Source organism: Mustela nivalis (genome assembly GCF_964662115.1).
Source record: "Mustela nivalis genome assembly, chromosome: 13".
In the NCBI taxonomy this organism is placed as follows: Eukaryota; Metazoa; Chordata; class Mammalia; order Carnivora; family Mustelidae; genus Mustela; species Mustela nivalis.
The window spans coordinates 58783634-58803599 of record NC_139032.1 but is presented as its reverse complement, the minus strand read 5'-3'; the positions used below and the strand labels follow the sequence as shown (position 1 = coordinate 58803599).

General features: G+C 38.7%; 1 protein-coding gene across 2 annotated transcripts in view; it reads right to left on the bottom strand.

The window, feature by feature from the left end:
• RECK (reversion inducing cysteine rich protein with kazal motifs) overlaps nucleotides 1-19966 on the bottom strand; it is a 74614-nt gene that overhangs the window by 25343 nt on the left and 29305 nt on the right. For both annotated transcript variants that reach the window (XM_082694811.1, XM_082694812.1), the window contains 7 exons: nucleotides 15543-15576; nucleotides 13302-13499; nucleotides 10446-10713; nucleotides 8136-8315; nucleotides 4478-4690; nucleotides 2715-2851; nucleotides 544-684 (listed from right to left, as the gene is read on the bottom strand). In XM_082694811.1, the coding sequence (XP_082550937.1) occupies nucleotides 544-684; nucleotides 2715-2851; nucleotides 4478-4690; nucleotides 8136-8315; nucleotides 10446-10713; nucleotides 13302-13499; nucleotides 15543-15576 (1171 nt within the window). The remainder of the gene's footprint in view (nucleotides 1-543; nucleotides 685-2714; nucleotides 2852-4477; nucleotides 4691-8135; nucleotides 8316-10445; nucleotides 10714-13301; nucleotides 13500-15542; nucleotides 15577-19966) is intronic.

The following is a 19966-nucleotide window of genomic DNA, read 5'->3' as shown; positions in this document are numbered from 1 at the left end:
ATATTTTAAAATGGTGATTTTAACAGGACAAAAAAACATTTTCAATTGGGAAATAAATAAAAGGAAGCAAAACGTTGCCCACTGTACCCTAAAGGGATGCAGAAAGAAAGACTATCAAAATTCAATGGGATAAGCATTTCTTATTCAAGAGGATTCCTGAATTAAAAAAAAATTAGTGGGGTGCCTGGGTGGCTCAGTGGGTTAAGCCTCTGCCTTCAGCTCAGGTCATGATCTCAGAGTCCTGGAATTGAGCCCCACATTAGTTGGCTTCCCCCCCACTCTCTGCCTGCCTCTGCCTACTTATGATCTCTCTCTCTGTCAAGTAAATAAATAAAATCTTTAAAAAATAAAATATTTTTAGAAATAAAATAAAATTAAAAAATTAGTTGTAAAATTACACATATCTTTTTTTAAAAAAAGATTTTATTTCTATATATTTATTTATTTATTTATTTAGAGCTTACTCCAAAGAGTATCCCTATACAGAAACACCAGCAGCACAAATCCATACCCACTTCACAACCACACCCATTTACCTCTTACCTTGAACACAAGAATATGGAAGACAGGGATCTCCAGGCGGACAACCCTTCCGGTTAACCTCACAGAGCTTATTAGCAGGGCAAGGATTTGGGTTACAGGGATGAGTGACCTCTTCTACAATGTTACCCAAAGTACTTGGCCCTGAAAAATCAAACACAGATCAGTTTAACCAACCCAAAAAGGTAACAGAGGTCTCTGAATTATCCGAATTAATTATGGCTAGAATAAATGAGAGCTCATGAGCAGAAACCAAGGTCCGATTCCAGGAAACCATTAAAGCAGACAGATTCTCTGATAATTTGTGAATTTAGTATAAACATATATACATTTATTCACCTGTTTATTTACTGGGTACTTATGATACGCTGGGAAAAGTTCTGAGCACTGGAGATACAGTAGTGAACAAAACTGACAAATCCCTAATGTAGAATTTATATTCTATTTGGGAAAGAGACAATAAACAGACTGGGGATAGGTAGAGTATAATGTGTGTGTCTGTGTGTCTCTGTGTGTAAAAATAAAAAAGTCACCCAATGATAAGTAATAAGTAGTATAAAGGAATGGAAAGTATACATTGGGTAGAGTGGTCAAAGAGGTGCTTATGCCTAAGAGGAATAACTTGGCACATTTTACTATAAACGACAATAATTCACTATGGTAAGATGGATCCCGTACCATGATTATATTTGTCACCTTATAAAATAATGACCATGGAAGAGTCTCACTTTATATTAAGCATATATGATATTTAAAGAGAGTACTAAAATTCAAACAAAAACATTTTTTTTACTTTTTTCCTTCTACACATATATTTCACTGCTTTAATAGAGTCTAGGCTTGTGAATACATTAGCTTTGCTTACTTGATTTTAGGCCAGACTCACACTGTAGGGTTAAGAAAGGTATAAGAGTTCTTAGAGTTCATTTCATCTAGCCTTTCTGAGGCAGAAAGAGGTGATCTGTCCAAAGTCACAGAGGTCTATACTCTAGTCTAATCCTTTTTTGTTCTTTTCTTTTCTTTCTTCTTCTTTTTTTTTTTTTTTGGTTACACTGATCATAAAGGCTGAGGGACATAGTTTGTTGGCCTTAAGAAAATGTGGCTGATATTATTAGCTGCACATCTAGCATCCACTCTTCTCTTTCTGCTTACTAATAATGGTGTGACAATGGGTCCATAGTTTCCCTTACACCTAGGGTGGTTTTCCCTTACACTAAGATATGGTGGCTAGACTTCTAGGAGCCATGTCATGAGAATAAAAAGTACCTGAAGTAACCTTGATGATGGAAGCGAAACACTAAGGAGAATGCAGAAAGCAAAAAAAGGCTGGACTCTGGACAGTGAACCACTCTAACAGCTCTGGACTATTTATTTCTGGGCTTCCCTTTACCTTTACCTATTGTTCTGTTCATTCGCAGTAGAACTTAAGTCATATGCAACACAGGAGAACAAAGCAAGCTGGAGCTGAATTCAAGGTCTGCCTTTCCAGCCAGCCTGGGGGCACTAACGCCCTGTGGGGGCATCCTAGACACTTGCACTACTGCTACTACAATACATGGTGTGTGTGAGTTCTTCTCATTATCCCTCTGGTTTCCTCCACGCAAGGTCACCTCCCGCTGAGAAACTCAGCTCCAGGATCCCTTAAGGAGATACCAACTTATTCTTCTAGCTCTTTGCCTAGCTCTTGGCAGGAGTATTTTGGCAGAGACAAAAGTTCCATTTTCATATACTAACTCAGACAGTCAATTCCTTACTCCCTATTTGGTAGATGTGTCTAAACCAATGCCTGGCTCAGGCCCACTCATGTTCTAATTACAAAAAGCTGAAAATGCCCTGGGGGGAAATTCCACTTCCTGGTCAAATCATGGCAAGAGGACAGCAATGATATGGAGCTATTATCTATGATGCTTGCCCCAGATTCACTGCTTACAATTCCTGATTGATAATATTTCATCATTTCCTCAGACTGATAAGACAGTCACTTGAGCTTATATGTTTTAAGATGACAATTCTTTCCAGGGCCAAAAAGGCCAAGCAAATAAGATAAGAGTCTGCAATTGAGATAGAATCATTAAACCACACATTTGCAACAGATAGATGTTCATCCAAAGCAAACATGAAGGGCAGAGATGGAAGGCAGAAATACTTGAAATCTTAAAAAACAAAGTACTTACTGAGGTATGTTTCTAAAGGTATACAATTCTCTAGGTCATCTGTAGGTGACAGAAGCTCACAAATACTTTCAGCTGTGTGGTCTTCAGGGAATTTGTTCTGGTCCCCACATTTCTTCAGAATCTCCACACAGTCTGATCTTAAGAAGAAAAATACACACAAATTTAGGGTTCAAGGAACCTCCTCATGTTGTCTAGTCAGTATCAATCTTGTTTCTGAAGGCTTCCAGAAGGTGAGTTTTCATAAAATATTTTACAATTGTCAGAGTAATGGCAAAAAAACCCAGGAGTCAAGACTACCCCAGGTTGCAGAGTAGCAAGTAATGTATTACACTAGCAAGGCATCCCTTTCTCTTACCTGAGATCAAAGGCCTTGCTCAAATTTTATGCTCATACTGTTACTACCATCAGTGTGGCTTGTCCCAGTCTTCGAAAGGAAATTAAACTAGACTAGTCTGATCTGCTCTTTGCAAAAGAGCATCTTTTCTTTCAGCATCTTATACTTACTTGCTTCTTACTCCCTCCCTCCCCTTCTCTTTTTAAATATCTTTTTTTTTTTTTTAAAGATTTTATTTATTTGACAAAGAAAGACACAGTGAGAGAGGGAACACAAGCAGAGGGAGTGAGAGAGGGAGAAGCAGGCTTCCCACTGAGCAGGGAGCTTGATGCAGGGCTCCATCCCAGGACCCCGGGATCACAACCTGAGCCGAAGGCAGACACTTAACGACTGAGCCACCCAGGCCCCCTTTAAATATCTTTTTGTTATCAGTGTTAAGGGGATTGACCCATAACACCTAGAAAGTATACTACTTTAAAATTTCTCAGTCTTAAAAGGGATTTGACTCCTTTTCTATAAGTTCTTATGCTAAGAGTCAATAAATTTCCCACTAGTTGCCTCTTGTCACCCAAGTTACCCCCCATCTTTCCCCTTATTCAAGTCATTACCAAGTCATGCCACAGAATGTATCTGGACCCTATTTAAGGTTGAAATGATCTGCAATCAGTCATCAAGTGCCCAGCGGCACCAAGACATACACCAACAGCTTAGGGGCTGGATAGTAACTTGGTTTTTAGAAAAGCTTTTTGGAAAAATAGATGTTGAAGATCAGCTGGCATAGATTACTACATGGGTAATGCTGCTGGTTTTACCCAGGATAGCAGCTTTCATCTTTATTTTATCCTAGATCTCCTAAGCAAACCATTCATAAAATGCTCACTAGAAATGGGCCCTAATAACTATATTCACTAACTCCCTCACTCATTAAACAGTATGGAACACCTACTGTGTGTCAGAATTCTGCTAATCCCTGATGAAGAGAAAAAGAGAAAAGAGGAGACAAGAAAAAGAAGTCATAAAGTATAAACTCAAGGAGAGCAAAATCTAACAGAATATAAGTACACAAATTAAAATATAAAAATAAAATTATTGAAGGCACTTGACAAATATTTCTGAAACTAAATTCCATAAGAGAAGTTCAGGTGAAGGTCTACAGAAGTTTGTAGGAAGGATAAATTACTATTAGCAGGAGAGAGCTGGGAAGATTCCATGGGAATGACTGGCATTTGAGAGAGGCTAAGAAAGACAGGAGTGGGCAAATGGAGATGGAAGAGTGTTTCAAGCAGAGAAGGAAAAAGTGAGAGAGCATTTGACGTGTGGGGAGGATGGGCAAAGGGAAGTGGTGGGAGAGAAAACTCTACAGATAGGCTGCGGTTCAGACCATCATCTGAAACAAGACTGGAGAGTCATTAAGAGGGAAGAAACTTACTTGCAAATAATACTTCCCCGGGATTTACTATGACAAGGTTTAATCTGCAGTGAACAAGCGACTGCTTTCCACATTTCTGGCTGGCACTTCTTAATGTCAAGAACAGGTATGTTGATAAATGGCATCTTTATGCTTCCTTTCTCCCACAGCTTCATGTCATTCATGGCTCCTTGATCTGACTGAGCATTACAACTCCTGAAAAGTTCTGTTGGCCTGAAAAGAAAAACATCCAGAAAGAATCAAGCGGAAATTATTTTCTAGAGAGAAGTAATAGTTAAGATCCTGACATACATACATAACGCAATAGGAAAATCTGATTTTCTTAAGGAAAGTACATATGACGCATCAAAGGATATCAGCTTTGAATGCATGGGGGCTATTTTGATGTCATCTTTGGTGAAAGACCCTTGAAAGTTTTTTTGCCCATTTTTAAAAAATTGGGTTGACTTTTTTTTTTTTTTAAGATTTTATTTATTGGGTGCCTGAATGGCTCAGTTGGTTGAGTGACTACCTTCGGCTCAGGTCATGATCCTGGAGTCCCAGGATTGAGTCCCGCTTCTCCTGCTGACCTCTCTCCGCTTGCGCTCTCTCTCATTTCTGTTTCTCTCTCTCAAATAAATAAATAAAATCCTTAAAAAATATTTTATTCATTTATTTGACAGAGAAAGAGAGAGCACAAACAGGGGTAATAGCAGGCAGAGGGAGAGGGAGAAGCAAGCTCCCTGCTAAGCAAAGGGCCCGCTGTGGGGCTTGATCCCAGGACTCTGGGATCGTGACCTGAGCCAAAGGCAGATGCTTAACCAGCTAAGCCACCCAAGCGCCCCAAGGGTTGTTTGATTTTTTTTTTTATTATGAGGTTATAGAAGTTATTTATATATTTTGGGTACAAGCCCTTTGTCAAATGTGTGTGTGACTGTAAGTGTGCATATGTGATACAATGAATATTTTCTCTCAAGATTTGAGAAATCTTAAATGGTGTCTTTAGTGAATAAGTGTTTACTGTTGAACCCTATCTCATTATTGCTTTCTTTTATAGTTAGCACATTTTGTCTCCTGTCTACAAAATCTTTATCTATACCAAGTTTATCAAGATATTCTCCTATATTTTCTTCTAGAAGCTTTATATTTTCAGCTTTTGTTTTGTTTCGTTCTATGACCCATCTTAAATTAATTAAAATTAATTAATTAATTACTTATATTGACTTATTTATTGAGAGAGAGAACAGGTAGGAGGCGGAGAGGGAGAGAGAATAACAAACAGACTCCGTGATGAGCATGCCATGGAGTTCCATCCCAGTACCCTGGCATCATGACGCTTAGCCCACTGAGACACCCTAGGTTCCTCTAATTTGTGTTGCTTAATAACGAGTCTTAAAATCAGGTACTCTGGGGTGCCTGGGTGGCTCAGTGGGTTAAAGCCTCTACCTTTGGCTCAGGTCATGATCCCAGAGTCCTGGGATCGAGGCCCACATCAGTATCTCTGCTCAGCAGTCAGTCTGCTTCTCCCTCTCTCTCTGCCTGCTTGTGAGCTCTATCAAATAAATAAGTAAAATCTTAAAAAAAAAAAAAATCAGATACTCTAAGTTCTCTAATTTTTTTTTAATTGTTTTAGCTGGGGCACCCGGGTGGTTCACTGGGTTAGGCCTCTGCCTTTAGCTCAGGTCATGGTCTCAGGGTCCTGGGATCATGCCCTGCATCAGGCTCTCTGCTCAGCAGGGAGCCTGCTTACCCCCTCTCTCTGCCTGCTTACCTGTGATCTGTCAAATAAATAAATAAATAAATAAAATCTTTAAAAAAAATTATTTTAGCTATCCTAGGCCCTTTGTATTTTCATTTGAATTTCAGAATTAGTCTGGCAATTTCAATGTTAAAAAGCCAATTGGGGTTTTGATTGGGATTGTACTGAATCTAGAGATTAGTTTCAGGAGAATTAACATCTTAACAATTTTGAGCCTTCTAATTCATTAACAGGGTACCTCTCTCTGTTTATTCACTGTCTTTAATTTTTCTCTGCGAAGTTTTCTCATTCTCAATATGCAGATTTTGCACCTCTTTTGTTAAATTTACCCTAAGTATCTCGTGGTTTTTTTTTTTTTTTTAAAGATTTTATTTATTTATTTGACAGACAGAGATCACAAGTAGGCAGAGAGGCAGGCAGAGAGAGAGAGAGAGAGAGGGAAGCAGGCTTCCTGCAGAGCAGAGAGCCCGATGCGGGGCTCGATCCCAGGACCCTGAGATCATGACCCGAGCTGAAGGCAGCAGCCCAAACCACTGAGCCACCCAGGCGCCCCGTATCTCATGTTTTTGATGTAATTTTGTAAATTTGTATTTTAAAATAAATTTCATTTTCCTATTGTTTGCTAACATACAGAATTACAGTTGGCTTTTCTACGTTAACCTTGTATACTGTCACTTTGTTAAATTTAAGGATTTACAGGGAGTTTGTTTGCAGATTTGGGCGCAACTCCTTTAGTGGTTCCCACCTTTCTGGGGTTTTCTACTCCTACATCTAGCCACCCTGGCAGCCCTAAACTCTGATCTCTAGCTCCTCAGCCCAAGACTGCTGCTTTTTGCTTGAATTTTTTAGGCCATGTGAGGGGGCTAAGGGTGCTCATGAAGGAAAAACTGGATAAATGTGGCCCTCATGCAGCATGGTTTCTATGTTTCATGAGATACAGCTCCTCCTGCTATTGGTTATTCTCTACCACCTCCAAAACAATACTTTTTTCATACTTTGTACAGAGTTCATAATTGGTACTTGCAGAAGTATTAGTTTGATACAAACTACTCCACTATCCCCCGAAGCCAGACTTTAAGTCCAAGCTTAACTTCAAACATTTCATAGGTTTCAAATTTACTCAATCTCTAAACCAGGTCCTTACTGGCTAATATTCTATCACCAACCGTAAAGATATCTCAGTTTTCTTACTCGAAATAATATTCTGAATACCTTTTTAAAGATTCTGAGTACTTTTAAAAGAATGGGATTTATGTCCTTTTGAACTTCTGTCTGGCCCAACTGAATGATTCTTTCCCTCTTTGCCCCCTTGATCTCCGGACTGTAGCTCACAAAACCAGCTCCCTCTTGCTTAGAAACTGTGTCTCTGCCTTCTCTGACATGGTGTTCTCTATGCCTCTGGATGCCTTTTTGTTTTCTTCACTGTTTGTTCAGGCATTCAGTTTTGGGCCGTAGTTTTTCTGACCATACTGATACCTCAAGAAAATACAAAGAAGACAATATTTTTGTATGAAATAGGGAACTGAGTGGGACTTCCAGACTGGTTGAAGTAATCCAGTTCAAAAGAGGGCATTTGATGGCCAAATTGTTTACAGTGATTTATTCTGCAATGTATTCTTTCCACTGGTTGTGTAATAGAAGGAAGAGGGGAAGAATGGTAGACTGAGGCAGAAAAGGTTCTTTGAATTCTAGATGCTGTAAGTATCACTAGTCTAAAAGGAACTTTGTTATGGTACTTCCTTTCCCAGAGGTGATTTACTGGATAGATTATAGCATTTAAAGATGAAATAAGAAAAAAAAATACTACTTCCTTTTAACTTAGCATCAGAGTAAAAATCAGAGTAAAGTGGTCTTTTCACTTATTTAAGAAAAAGATAATGATAAAATACTTCCATTCCATGTACAATAGTTTACTCCTACCTGTTGTTAAAATTTGTACAGTAAGTAAGATTTCTACAGCCCAACTGGCAAGGTTCCCGAACATCTGCTAAACAGGTCAACATGGACACTTCCACCGGATTATATTCACAAAAACGATCAAATTCTTGCCAACTCTGTGTATTGCCCCAGCTCATGCTATAAAGTTTAGTGCACAGTTCTCTGAAACAAAGGCACAAATGCAGAAACACAGATGAGCCAAATGAATAAATAATTTGATTAGCATAAAACTCAAAATCTATGAACTATACTGCAGAATATAAATAAAAAAAACTTACTAAAACCAAAAGACTCAAATTTATCTCCTAGAATTTAGAGCCATAAACAGTGAACTTTTCCATGAAAATCTTCACCTTGTTTTGTCATCTATTTCTTTCCATTTTCCTGTGATTGCTACAAAGCTCAGTGCTAAAGGTAATGTTTTATTACAGTATTTGTACATTCTTATTCTTGGCACAGTTATTTCTTCTATATTTCTGATCTCTGTCTTACCTTTACATAAAGTAAGGTAAGGCATATGGTTTTGCCTCCACAAAGATAGATTCCCCTATATTTATATTTCATTCACAGGAGGTAAAACTGTGACATGGTCCTTAGATTTAAGAAGGCTTACAGACTTAGGGTTCATTAGTTTCTCCCTGAAAAGTTATCCCAAAGCCACTTACATTCTTAAAGATAGGCCAAGGTAGTCTACATGTAAAAGCTTATGAATTCCAAGGCTTCTATATACTATTGTAGTTCATATATGACAATCTTATTTGCAGTACTCAATGATTACAAAGCAACTTGCATATGACTAAAATAGTATCAGTAGCATTTCCAAACTAATTTCACATTAGTTTAATTTTTAAAATTTATAAAAGTAATAAAAATGTTTAAAAAATACATGTAATATAAAATATAATACTCCCAAAATATGCAAAGTCACACATAAAAATTCTCCATTCCTGCCACATTTTATTTGACTTTCATAACTAATCCTATCAGGAGGATGTTTTTACTTTTATAATTTTGCTCATTCACTCTGCTGATGTTTATTGAATGCCCATTTTGTGTTAGACCCTGTTCAAGACACTGGATATATCACAGTAAACAGGGGAGATAAAGTCCCTGTTCTCCATGGAGCTTATCCATCTTTGAGATGAGGAAGGTGCAACTGAGTTAAATTCTGTACCTTGAGCTGGAAACCAGTTCTTTTTCTGGTCCTTAACTTTCTCTATGACCTTCAACAGACTGTTCAGTAACATCTCAGAATTAGTTTTCTATATATATGCAGGAATTATACAAACCAACATCAATCATAAGATGGAAATAAACCAAAAAATCCTACATCAAGGTAAGGTAGGGCAAAGTGTTTCTTAGTGAAGTTCTTCTAGACGACACAGCAATTCCAATCTCCAGTGACTTTAGGGCATAAATACTTTTAAGGACATTCAAAGAATTACTCAGCATCCCTCCCATAAATACATTTAGTTCCCATTAGCAATCAAATTCCCTTAATTACCGGACCAATTTAACTTCTCTTTAAGCTCTTCTGTTAATTTTCTTTGGATATCTTCCAGCATTTTTAATATCTTTGGTATTTGAGGAGTTATTCTAGGCAAACTTTTTGCTAAAGGTCCATTCAGTTTCAGGAAAAACTGTTTCACTCATGGTAGGTGATATTTCAGGATTTCTAGTAATACGTGGTCCGTTTTCATCTAAAATATCCCTAATAAAGTAAACTTCTAGTTCACCTGTGTTCTACCATGACCTTAGTTACCTCCATTTATTCTTGTTTCTAGATTGTTTCTTCTGTCTTATATTTGTGTAATTTTTCCCTAAGTGTATCATCCAAATGAATGCCAATATACTGCTATCTAACTTTGGGTTTAAGTGCCAACCCAGATCATTCACCAATATATACAAAAGGTCAGTTACTGTTCCAAGTTTCATAATTTAGCAAAGAGAATGTCCCTTAATGGTCACATCAAAACATCTTCTAAACTGTAAGCTTACCTAATGATAGCCTTGAGGGTAGAATCCATGTTGCATCATTTTTAAATATTCATTGCCCTGCCAATGCTAATTCTCTATACCCCAAAATACAGTTCGTTTTAGCAATGTTCAAAAACAATGTCTTATATACACATGACACTCAATAAATGTTTGCTGGATGAAAGGAAGATTTTACATCTTCTAAACTCTTAAGTCTATACAATGCAAAAACATAATGTACATTTGCTAGGCTTAAAATCACTAAGTAAAATGCTATTTTCTACTAGTTTTAATAGAGGAAAATGAGATACTGACCTACAAGTTGAAGTGTTTGCTTTAGAACAACAATGCAATTTAGCTCCATCGAGGCCCGTAGAGGGAGGAGGGTGTAGAGTGACTCCAGGGTGAACAGACTGTGAGCTTTCAAGAAAACACTGCCAAAGAGGATCCTGAGGCAAAGGCTGCGTCTTACAACCCTCGATGAGGCCATCAACAATCTCCATCTCTGTTTTCTTAGACATCAGAATTCTCTTGCAGGCGTTTTGGCAAGCATGGTCCTCAGCTCTGTCACAGCAATATAAACCTACATTTTCAGAATATATGTGGCTTAATTAGCTGATTTTATGTCATGCACTGCTCAGAACAGAAGAACATGGTGGTATCCTGGAAACACTACTACTCAGTCATATGTCAGTATCCGCAGCACACAGGGTCTACCAAATTCTCTCTCCATTATTTGCAGTCTAACAAATAACTGAAGAGCTAAAGGTAGACAAGGTATCTATTACCAGAATTTACCATTGTCTCCAAACATGGGATCTTTAGCACCAATACTACACAAATGAAAGTTCATCTCATCCTACACCTAGGAAGTCTTGACATGCAAAGTACCTTATGTTCCTGGAAAAGGAACATAATCATTACAGATCAAACTGGAATTATTTCATGCTAGAAACAACTGCCTAAAAGGGACTGTGTTCTTGACAGAATGACAGAGATGACTAATTTCAATAGCAAAGTCCACAAAAACCATATTCTATCACATTCTGGGTTACAGAGCTTTCATATATCTGTGCAAGTTAACTAAGTTGTAATTTATTTTTTTAAGATTTTTAAATTTATTCATTTTAGAGAGAAAGAAAGAGGACTCGAGCAACAGAACAAGTAGAGGGGAGGGTCAGAGGGAAAGGGAGAAGCAGACTCCCTGATGAGCAGGGTGCCCACTGCCTGGGATCATGACCTGAGCCTAAGGAGAAGCTTTAACCTACTGAGCCACCCAGGCCCCCCTAAGCTGTATTTAAATAATACAATAGCAAATTCTGACAAGACATCAGGTTGCTTCTGCCTTTAAAATGAATGAAGTTTGGGGTGCCTGGGTGGTGCCGTCAGTTAAGCATCAGACTCTTCATTTTGGCCTAGGTAGGGATCTCAGGGTTGGGAGATTGAGTCTGCACTGCACTCAGTAGGGAGTCTGCTTAAGATTCTCTTTCCCTCTCCCTCTGTCCCTTTCCCCCATGCACATGCACCCTCTCTATAAAATAAATAAATCTTTAAAAAAAAATGAATAGGGATGCCTGGGTGGCTCAATCTGCTTTTAGCTCAGGTCCTGATCCTGGGGATCTGGGATCAAGGTGCACATTGGGCTCACTTCCCACGGAGGAGCCTGTTTCTCCTTCTGCCTGCTGCTCCCCCTGCTTGTGCTCACTCACACTGTTGCTTTCTCTCTCCGACAAATAAATAAATAAAATCTTTAAAATAAAAAAAATGAATAAAGGTTATCTGTGGCAAATGCTTCATCCTCTGATTTCATCAGCCACACCACAAAATAGTATAAGCATTAGAGTTCTGCTTCAGCTGCTGTACGCATATCAATGCCTCTGAGTTTACAAAAACAAGGTTCTCAGTATCCCAGGGTAAACAAAATTTTGGCATTTGGTTTATAAATCTTGTGTGTTTTGTCAGTTTGGTTAATTAGTCAATTGCTTAAAGTTTGGTCACTTTTAAATGAAGAAAATGGATTATAGGACATATAAAGCTGAGACTTTGAAGACCCCATAAGGTACAGGTTCATTAGGAGGTCCTGATTTTCCAAAGTATCAGAATCTCTTCTCATTTTTATGATGCTTTTATTGTAAAAGTAATAACTGTTCATTATAAAAATTCAAACATTATAAAAACATAAAATGAAATATGTATATAACTAAAAATGTATTATACTATACAGTTAGTTCTGCAACTTGACTATCTTCCTTACTATATCTTAGACTTCTTTTTCCATAAACATGCTTTTTTCTTTATGTTGGTTATGAAGTATTGTTATTCTACAGATATATAATTTATTTCATCAACTTTAATCAATACCCTATTGATGGGTATTTGGGTTATTTCTAATTTTTCTCCATTACCATCACTGTGGTAGCAAACATCCTTTACATGTGTGTATATAGTTTTGCAAACTTATGAATCTTTGTGAAGGATAAATTCTGAGAAATGGAATTGCTAGATTAAAAGGTTTGAACATTTGAAATTCTCATGGTCATAACCCAACTTTCTTTCAAAATATCCATACTAATGAATTCTCTCATCCCCAGAACAAAGAGTGCCTGATTGCTCATACCCTTGACAGCTCTACCTTTCTTGGTACCTTTCAGCTGTGATAAGAATATGCAATCTGCCAAATTAAAACACCAAAGGAAGTCTGGTGTTTCCCAAATGACTGAGACTGCAGATTATCTACAAGAATTTACTTCCTTGGGGCGCCTGGGTGGCTCAGTGGTTTGGGCTGCTGCCTTCGGCTCGGGTCAGGATCTCAGGGTCCTGGGATCGAGCCCCGCATCGGGCTCTCTGCTCCGCAGGAAGCCTGCTTCCCTCTCTCTCTCTCTCTCTGCCTGCCTCTCTGCCTACTTGTGATCTCTGTCTGTCAAATAAATAAATAAAATCTTAAAAAAAAAAAAAAGAATTTACTTCCTTTTTTTAAGTAGGCGCCACACCCAGCCAGCATGGAGCCCAATGGGGTGCTTGAACTCACGATCCTGAGATCAAGATCTGAGCTGAGATGAAGAGTCAGATGCTTAAACAACTGACCAATGCAGATCTCTCAAGAATTTACTTCCTTTTTAAAAATGATTTTACCAATGACTGAAATGAGAGGAGTATGTTTATTTGACTTACTATCTGTTGGGTTCCTCATTGGATAAGATTGGGTATAATTGTTCACACAGTGTATTAATTGCGGGCTGATAGCGGCACAATAATTTTCCACTGCTTTGATCTGAGATGGACCAGGAGAAGAGTCTGTTCGAAAGATGGCTTGACAGTATTCTCGGCAGTTTGTGTGATGACCTGCATAACTGCAACAAACGGAGCCCACTAGGGGGAAGAAAAGGAGATGATGTTGAAATGGAAATAGCCATTTGCTAACAATAAATCATCAGAATATTAATAGAACATTATGTACCTTTTTGAATTTGAGAAATAAAGCCATGGCACAGATTAAATCATCACTACTATAGGCATAGCCATGAGGACATTCAGGTGCTTGCTGGTGTTAAGAGAGACAGTATTTGTGAGTGTATAGTCTATCCAGCACAGTGGTTCTCAGGAAGAGTGCGATCACCCCTCTGCATGTTTCTGGTTTTCACAATGACTTGGGGAACACTGCTGGCATTTAGTGCATGGGGTTGGGTTTGTTCACTGCTGTACAACGTACAGGGCCATCTCACAGAACCAAAGCAGTCTCCCAAAATGCCAATACTGCCCATGCCAAGAACCACTGGAACAGCTTCTTTTCATGTTAGATTTGTGGGGATTAACAAACAAAGCAAGGCAAACAAAACCAAAATAAAACCAAACCCAATATGCTCCCCATTTATAAAACAAGACCAGTAAAAACTGGGATACCAGGCTCATTTCATATATTTGACAGTTATATAACTGTGTATCTTGAAAAAATTCTCAAAAGTTCTATTTGAACATCTCTAAGAACATGTCTAATACCTCACAACTGATATTACCTGCTTTAATACTGAAAAGTAAAACCCACATTTGAAATACCCTTTTTGATTTGAGCATTTTTAGAAATCAAGGGGGGCCATCTCAGGTCTCTGGGGGGGGCCTAGATGAGTGGTTGGGGGTGCATATATGGGTTTTATACTGGGGAAGTGCAAGACCCACATAGGAGAGGTTAGAGGGTCTGTGCAAAGCTGAAGGGAACCCAGGTATGGCAGGAAATGGGTAAGAGAAAGGCAGGTAGGAAATCTCTTACAATTATTACAGGTTATGGAGGAACCAGAATCAGGTTTCTGGTGAATTCCACCGACCAGGGAATCAGCAAGGAATCAGGCAACTTCCAGAAATAATGACAAGGATAAAATTATACACAAATTAAACTAGGACTGAACTGATACAGGATAGGTCTGTTTCCTGCATCAGGAAACTGTTTAATACCTCTTGTGCCACCTGTTTGTAACTTACAGTTACTACTTAGTGTCCTCATTGCTGAACTGTTCAATTTCAACAAAAAGAGTAATTAATGGCTACATGTATCACCATTAACCTTAAGATAAACTGAGGGGTGGGGTGGAGAATACTGAGGACAGAAGAGACAAGTGAAAAAAAGCCAAAGGTGCCCATCTTCTGATTCCTCCATTAGCCTGGCTTCCTCGCCAGTGTGGGAGGATAGAGATTACTATGAGAATGTCTTGGAAATTGTGAATTAAGCCCTAATTAGAGAGGGTTAGAAGATAAAATCTAACCAGCTGATGTTTCTTATCATACTCTGATACACTGAACTGCCAAACTAATCCAAACAACTTGTCTGTTCCTCAGCCGTGTCTTGCTAGCTGCAACTGCTCTCACTACTCCCTTCACCTGGGATGCCCTTCCTCCCATCTCCACTGTTGATATATTGTCCATCCTTCAAGGCCCAGCTCAGCTGCCAACTCCACAAAGTCAACTCTAAACACCCCTGCTGGATGTGATCCTTCCTTCCTCTGAACTCCCACAGCACTTTTATTAGGACACTATATCAATCCTGTGTCTGTCTCCTCAGAGCAAGTAGGCAGTAAATGTTTGCTGAATGAACTGGGAAGTAGTCCTTGGTAAGCACAACATTGTATCACCTGGGAATGCTTAATTTCTGCAAGTAATCCTATTAATTCAAGTAGGGCATGATCTTCCCATCTAACAGTCGTATCTGCTTTGTAAAGCTACTGTTAAGACATAGCAACTGTCATAATTCACGAATACCCTGAATACCACTGAGGAAAGAGCCTACCAAAATCCTTCAGGCAGCTTACTAACAGCCCACGTCATAATGCCAGGTCTTGGCAACATTTGTAACAGCTAAATTGTATTCTCTAAACTGTATTTTGCTCTTTGGACTGCTCATATAACCATTGACAATATACTTACTTTCATTTCTGCTAATGCAACTGAAAAGAGCATTCTGTAAATTAAAGAAAAACAAACAAGTTAACCACGATACAGAATTTCTAATTTTATTCCACTTTATGGTTACAGGGAAATCAGAATATCAAGTTACTTAATTCTTCTCTAAATCCAAGGATGAAGACAAAGAAAGCTGAGATGGGACCCTGGTGAAAAGGGAAATCATCTTCTAACACAATCATTGGGGGTCAAGATTCTCATCCTGAGCCATAAGATGATCACAGTATAGCAAACCAAGGCTGTGTATATGTGGGGTAATCTACGATGTATTGATCTCAAATATTTCTTGCAGTATATAAAAGAGCTCCCAGAAGGTAATATAATAAAAGGCATTTAGGGAAATAGAGATCTCATGTAACACTGCATTTTAGAGTTGAAAGGTCCTTAGAGATCATCTTTAATCCTTTTCAAACATGGTGATGCACCAGAATCATGTGGGCTTCCTAAGCCTTACCCTACACTAAAGAATCAAGAGCTGGGAATAAACCATAGAAATCTACCTATTAAATAAGCCTTCAAAGATAATTCTTATGTAACTTTGAATCACCATATTGTATTCCTGAAACTAATATGACACCGTATGTTAACTATACTGGAATTAAAATAAAAACAAAATGATGATTCTTATGTAACCACCTTGGGAAGCTGGGGAATCTCTACCACTTTAAAGATGAACAAACTGTTTCCCTCAGCAGTGGGGAGACTGCCCCAGGTCATATGACAAGTCAAAAACAGAACCTGAGATTAGAATCAGTATTTTGAGTTCTCAGATCACTGTTCAGAAAACATCACACCGTGTTAAGTCACTCTAAGGAAAACAAGAGGCAAAATAAGACAAAACCCAAAAATTTCTTGTTCAAAGCCACATGGATATTCAGGGCTTATTGGCTATGATTAATATTCTGTAATTACAACTGAAAGAGAATGAATTCCTAAAAGAAATAATATGGGCATAAACAAAAGGAAGATGGAAATCAACTGCTCTTATAGTTGAATATAGATGACTTTAGCTTTTAATTGTAGCTAAATCATAAGCCAGCTATGTGGTCCAGTCTTTTAAAGGAGCAGCTTTACTGACATTTAAAATCTACCTTTAAGGATCCACCTACGCAGCTGTGTGAAGCTATACTGCATTCATTTTCTCCACTAAGTAATATTCTACTGTAGAAATAAACTATACTTGATTTATCCATTTAAAGCAAAACAAAACAAAAAACCCAGACTTGATAGATAAGGGCTAATGATTCATCCAGTCTGAGTTCTTTCTGCTAGAGATCTCAAATGATATGGAGTGAAAAGTAAACATTTTTGACGTTAATGATCTCTTCTAGATCTCTCTTCAGACATGTTTTTTTGTTTGACTTCTTACCTACCTGTTATATATAGCCATCTATTTTGGTTCAGTCTTTCTAAGAACATTTTTCATAAAATGATTTAAATCAGTATTAAAATGCAATCTACCAGGGCACACGCATGGCTCAGTTAAGTGTCCATCTCTGGATTTCGGCTCAGGTCATGATCTCAGGGTTGGAAGATCGATCCCCGAGTTGGGCTCCACACCAAGTATAGAAACTGCTTAGGATTCTCTCTCTCCCTCTCTCTTTGCTCCTCTACTCGCCCACCCGCTCACTCCCTTTCACTCAAAAATAAATAAAATAAAATAAAAATAAAAAGCAATCTACTACCAAGTTTCAGCCCCCTTTGATTCTCATCACCTTTCTCTTTCTAATAAACTGGTTGTTCTTTTGGGCTTGGCTTTTTCAACCTTGTACCTGAAGGAATGCGTTTATTATCTTGGTGGCCATCCTGAGTCAAATGGCGTTATCTCCAGTTTTGATATTCTTCCAGTTACTCATACAAGTCTCCAGAGCAGTGGTTCTCTGCTGGGGGTGATGTGCTCCCCAGGGGGCATTGGGTGTGGAGGGGGAGCATGTGCGCTGCTGGTATCTAATGGGCAGAGGAGACCAGTGGTGCTAAACACCCTCTAGGGCACAAGGCAGCTCCTCCACAACAAACAACAGACCGAAACATTAATAGTGCCAAGTTTCAGAAACCCTGTTCTGGAGACTTTCAAATTTGTTCAAGCTGGATTTTTAGAAATTTGACCTTATAAATAAAAGAAATATCATTCTGACTTGGCCTGGTGGATCTTAGCTTCAGGGAGAGATACCGAAGGACACAAAACCTGAAGAATGTCGGAGATCATCTAATTCAACCCATTATTTGACCAAAGCCAGAGATAGAGGCCTAAAAAGGAGAAATCTTTAGAACTCTAGCTTTCACCCTCATGTGGGTTAGCAAACTATGGCACATGGCCAAATCTTGCCTGCTGCGTCTTTTTGTAAATAAAGTTTTATTGGAATAGTCGCACTCATTTGTTTACATATTGTATACAGCTACTTCATACTACAATGGTAGCATTGAGTAGACAGAGGCCATATAAACTGCAAGCCTAAAATATTTGTTATCTGACTGTTTACAGAAAGTCTGTCAACCCCTGAGGCAAAAGGAGGGCCAACTGTCTCCCTCGATGTCACATCCACAGTTCAGAAATATTCCTTAAGCACTTCGGATTTTCTCTTAATGTTCACTGATAGACCTTATATGGATAAGTTTACTTTATTGAACTATATATAGCAGTACTTCTGCTTTATTGAACTATATATAGCAGTACCTCTAGTATTAATAAAGACAATTTTTATATCTCTATTTTTATCTTTATTAATTTTAAGGTTTTAAAGAATGGTTCTTCATTCCAAGTATACCAGCATTTGATGAATTAATCAATTCTCTCTTGCTTACCTTATACGCATCATGATTTCAAACTCTGATCACATCATCCTCTTTGATAAAGGATTCTTAACATTAAGTAACTATAGGTAGGCATAAACTATACCTTGGGTAACTATCTAATGTATAAATCACAGGTAATGGCCTTTTCAATGCTGAAACTATTGCTGATAGTCTGACAGGGTTTTAGACATACGTATAATCAGTTACACCATTAACTTATAATTTCTTCATTTCTTAAGACATTTGTTAAGTCTTAGCTAAAGCTGGGGCACCTGGGTGGCTCAGTGGGTCAAGGCCTCTACTCTCAGCTCAGGTCATGATCCCAGGGTCCTGGGATCGAGCCCTGCATCGGGCTCTCTGCTCAGCAGGGCACCTGCTTTTCCCTCTCTCTGCCTGCCTCTCTGCCTACTTGTGATCTCTGTCTGTCAAATAAATAAATAAAATCTTTAAAAAAAATAAGTCTTAGCTAAAGCTAATTCTTGTCTTGCAAGTGTCTGGTCGCCATCTGGTGGCAAAAGAGGTAACTGAGGCTTTATACTAACATGATGGAGTCTCTTCCGACCTTTGGCCATTACTGTACGCACTTTGCCTCCATATAACAACTCTGCTCATCTTCTTCTAGAATAGATAAAAATTAGTGTTACCAAGATGAGGATCTGCCACAACCTCAGAAAGCCAAAAAGCACAGCAGTGTGCTGGAGCTGACAGGATCCCAAAAGATCTTCAAATCTAAAAGCCTCCACTATCCAGCTGGACAGACAATGTACTCAGTAAGCACAAAGGGCAGAGCCAGGGCACCACACTTTCTCTCATGCCACTATGCTGTAAGAAGACTGGATTATTTTTCCAAATGCAGCCAATGCAAGGTTGAATTTACGTCCACATTGTAATCTTTTTTTTTTTAAATTATGTATGTACGTATGTATGTATTTGACAGAGAGAGAGAGACACAGTGAGAGAGGGAACACAAGTGGGAGAGGGAGAAGTGGGCTCCCTGCTTGACATGGGGCTCGAACCCAGGACCCTGGGATCATGACTTGAGCCAAAGACAGACGCCTAACGACTGAGCCACCCAGTCGCCCCTGTAATCTCTTTTTAACAGTCTCCTAGTTTTAGAATCAGCACATTAAATTGTAGGGACAACAATCATTTCTTGAGGTTTATATTATTTCTCTTAAAAATATTTGAACATGGGATGCCTGAGTGTCTCGGTTGGTTGAGCAACCGCCTTAGGCTCGGGTCACGGTCTTAGAGTCCAGGATCAAGTCCCTCATCGGGCTCCCTGCTTGGTGGGGAGTCTGATTGTCCCTCTGACCCTCCCCCCTCCTCATGCTCTCTCTCTCGAATAAATAAATAAAATCTTAAAAAAATTTTTTTGATCATGAATCTTTCCTCAGGTAGCTACTTCTAGTTCCCTGCCCTACTTTCAGTGGCTTTAGAGAACTGCAACAAGTTTTCCACCTAGTGCTGGGAGCAGGGAGCAAGCCTGACAGGAAAACTAAAATACAAAGTAAAATAAAAGTCAAGGGAACCACAGTGATCCTGCAAGCCATACTGACCCTCCTTTGGGGGAAGAGCTACTACAGCACAACTGG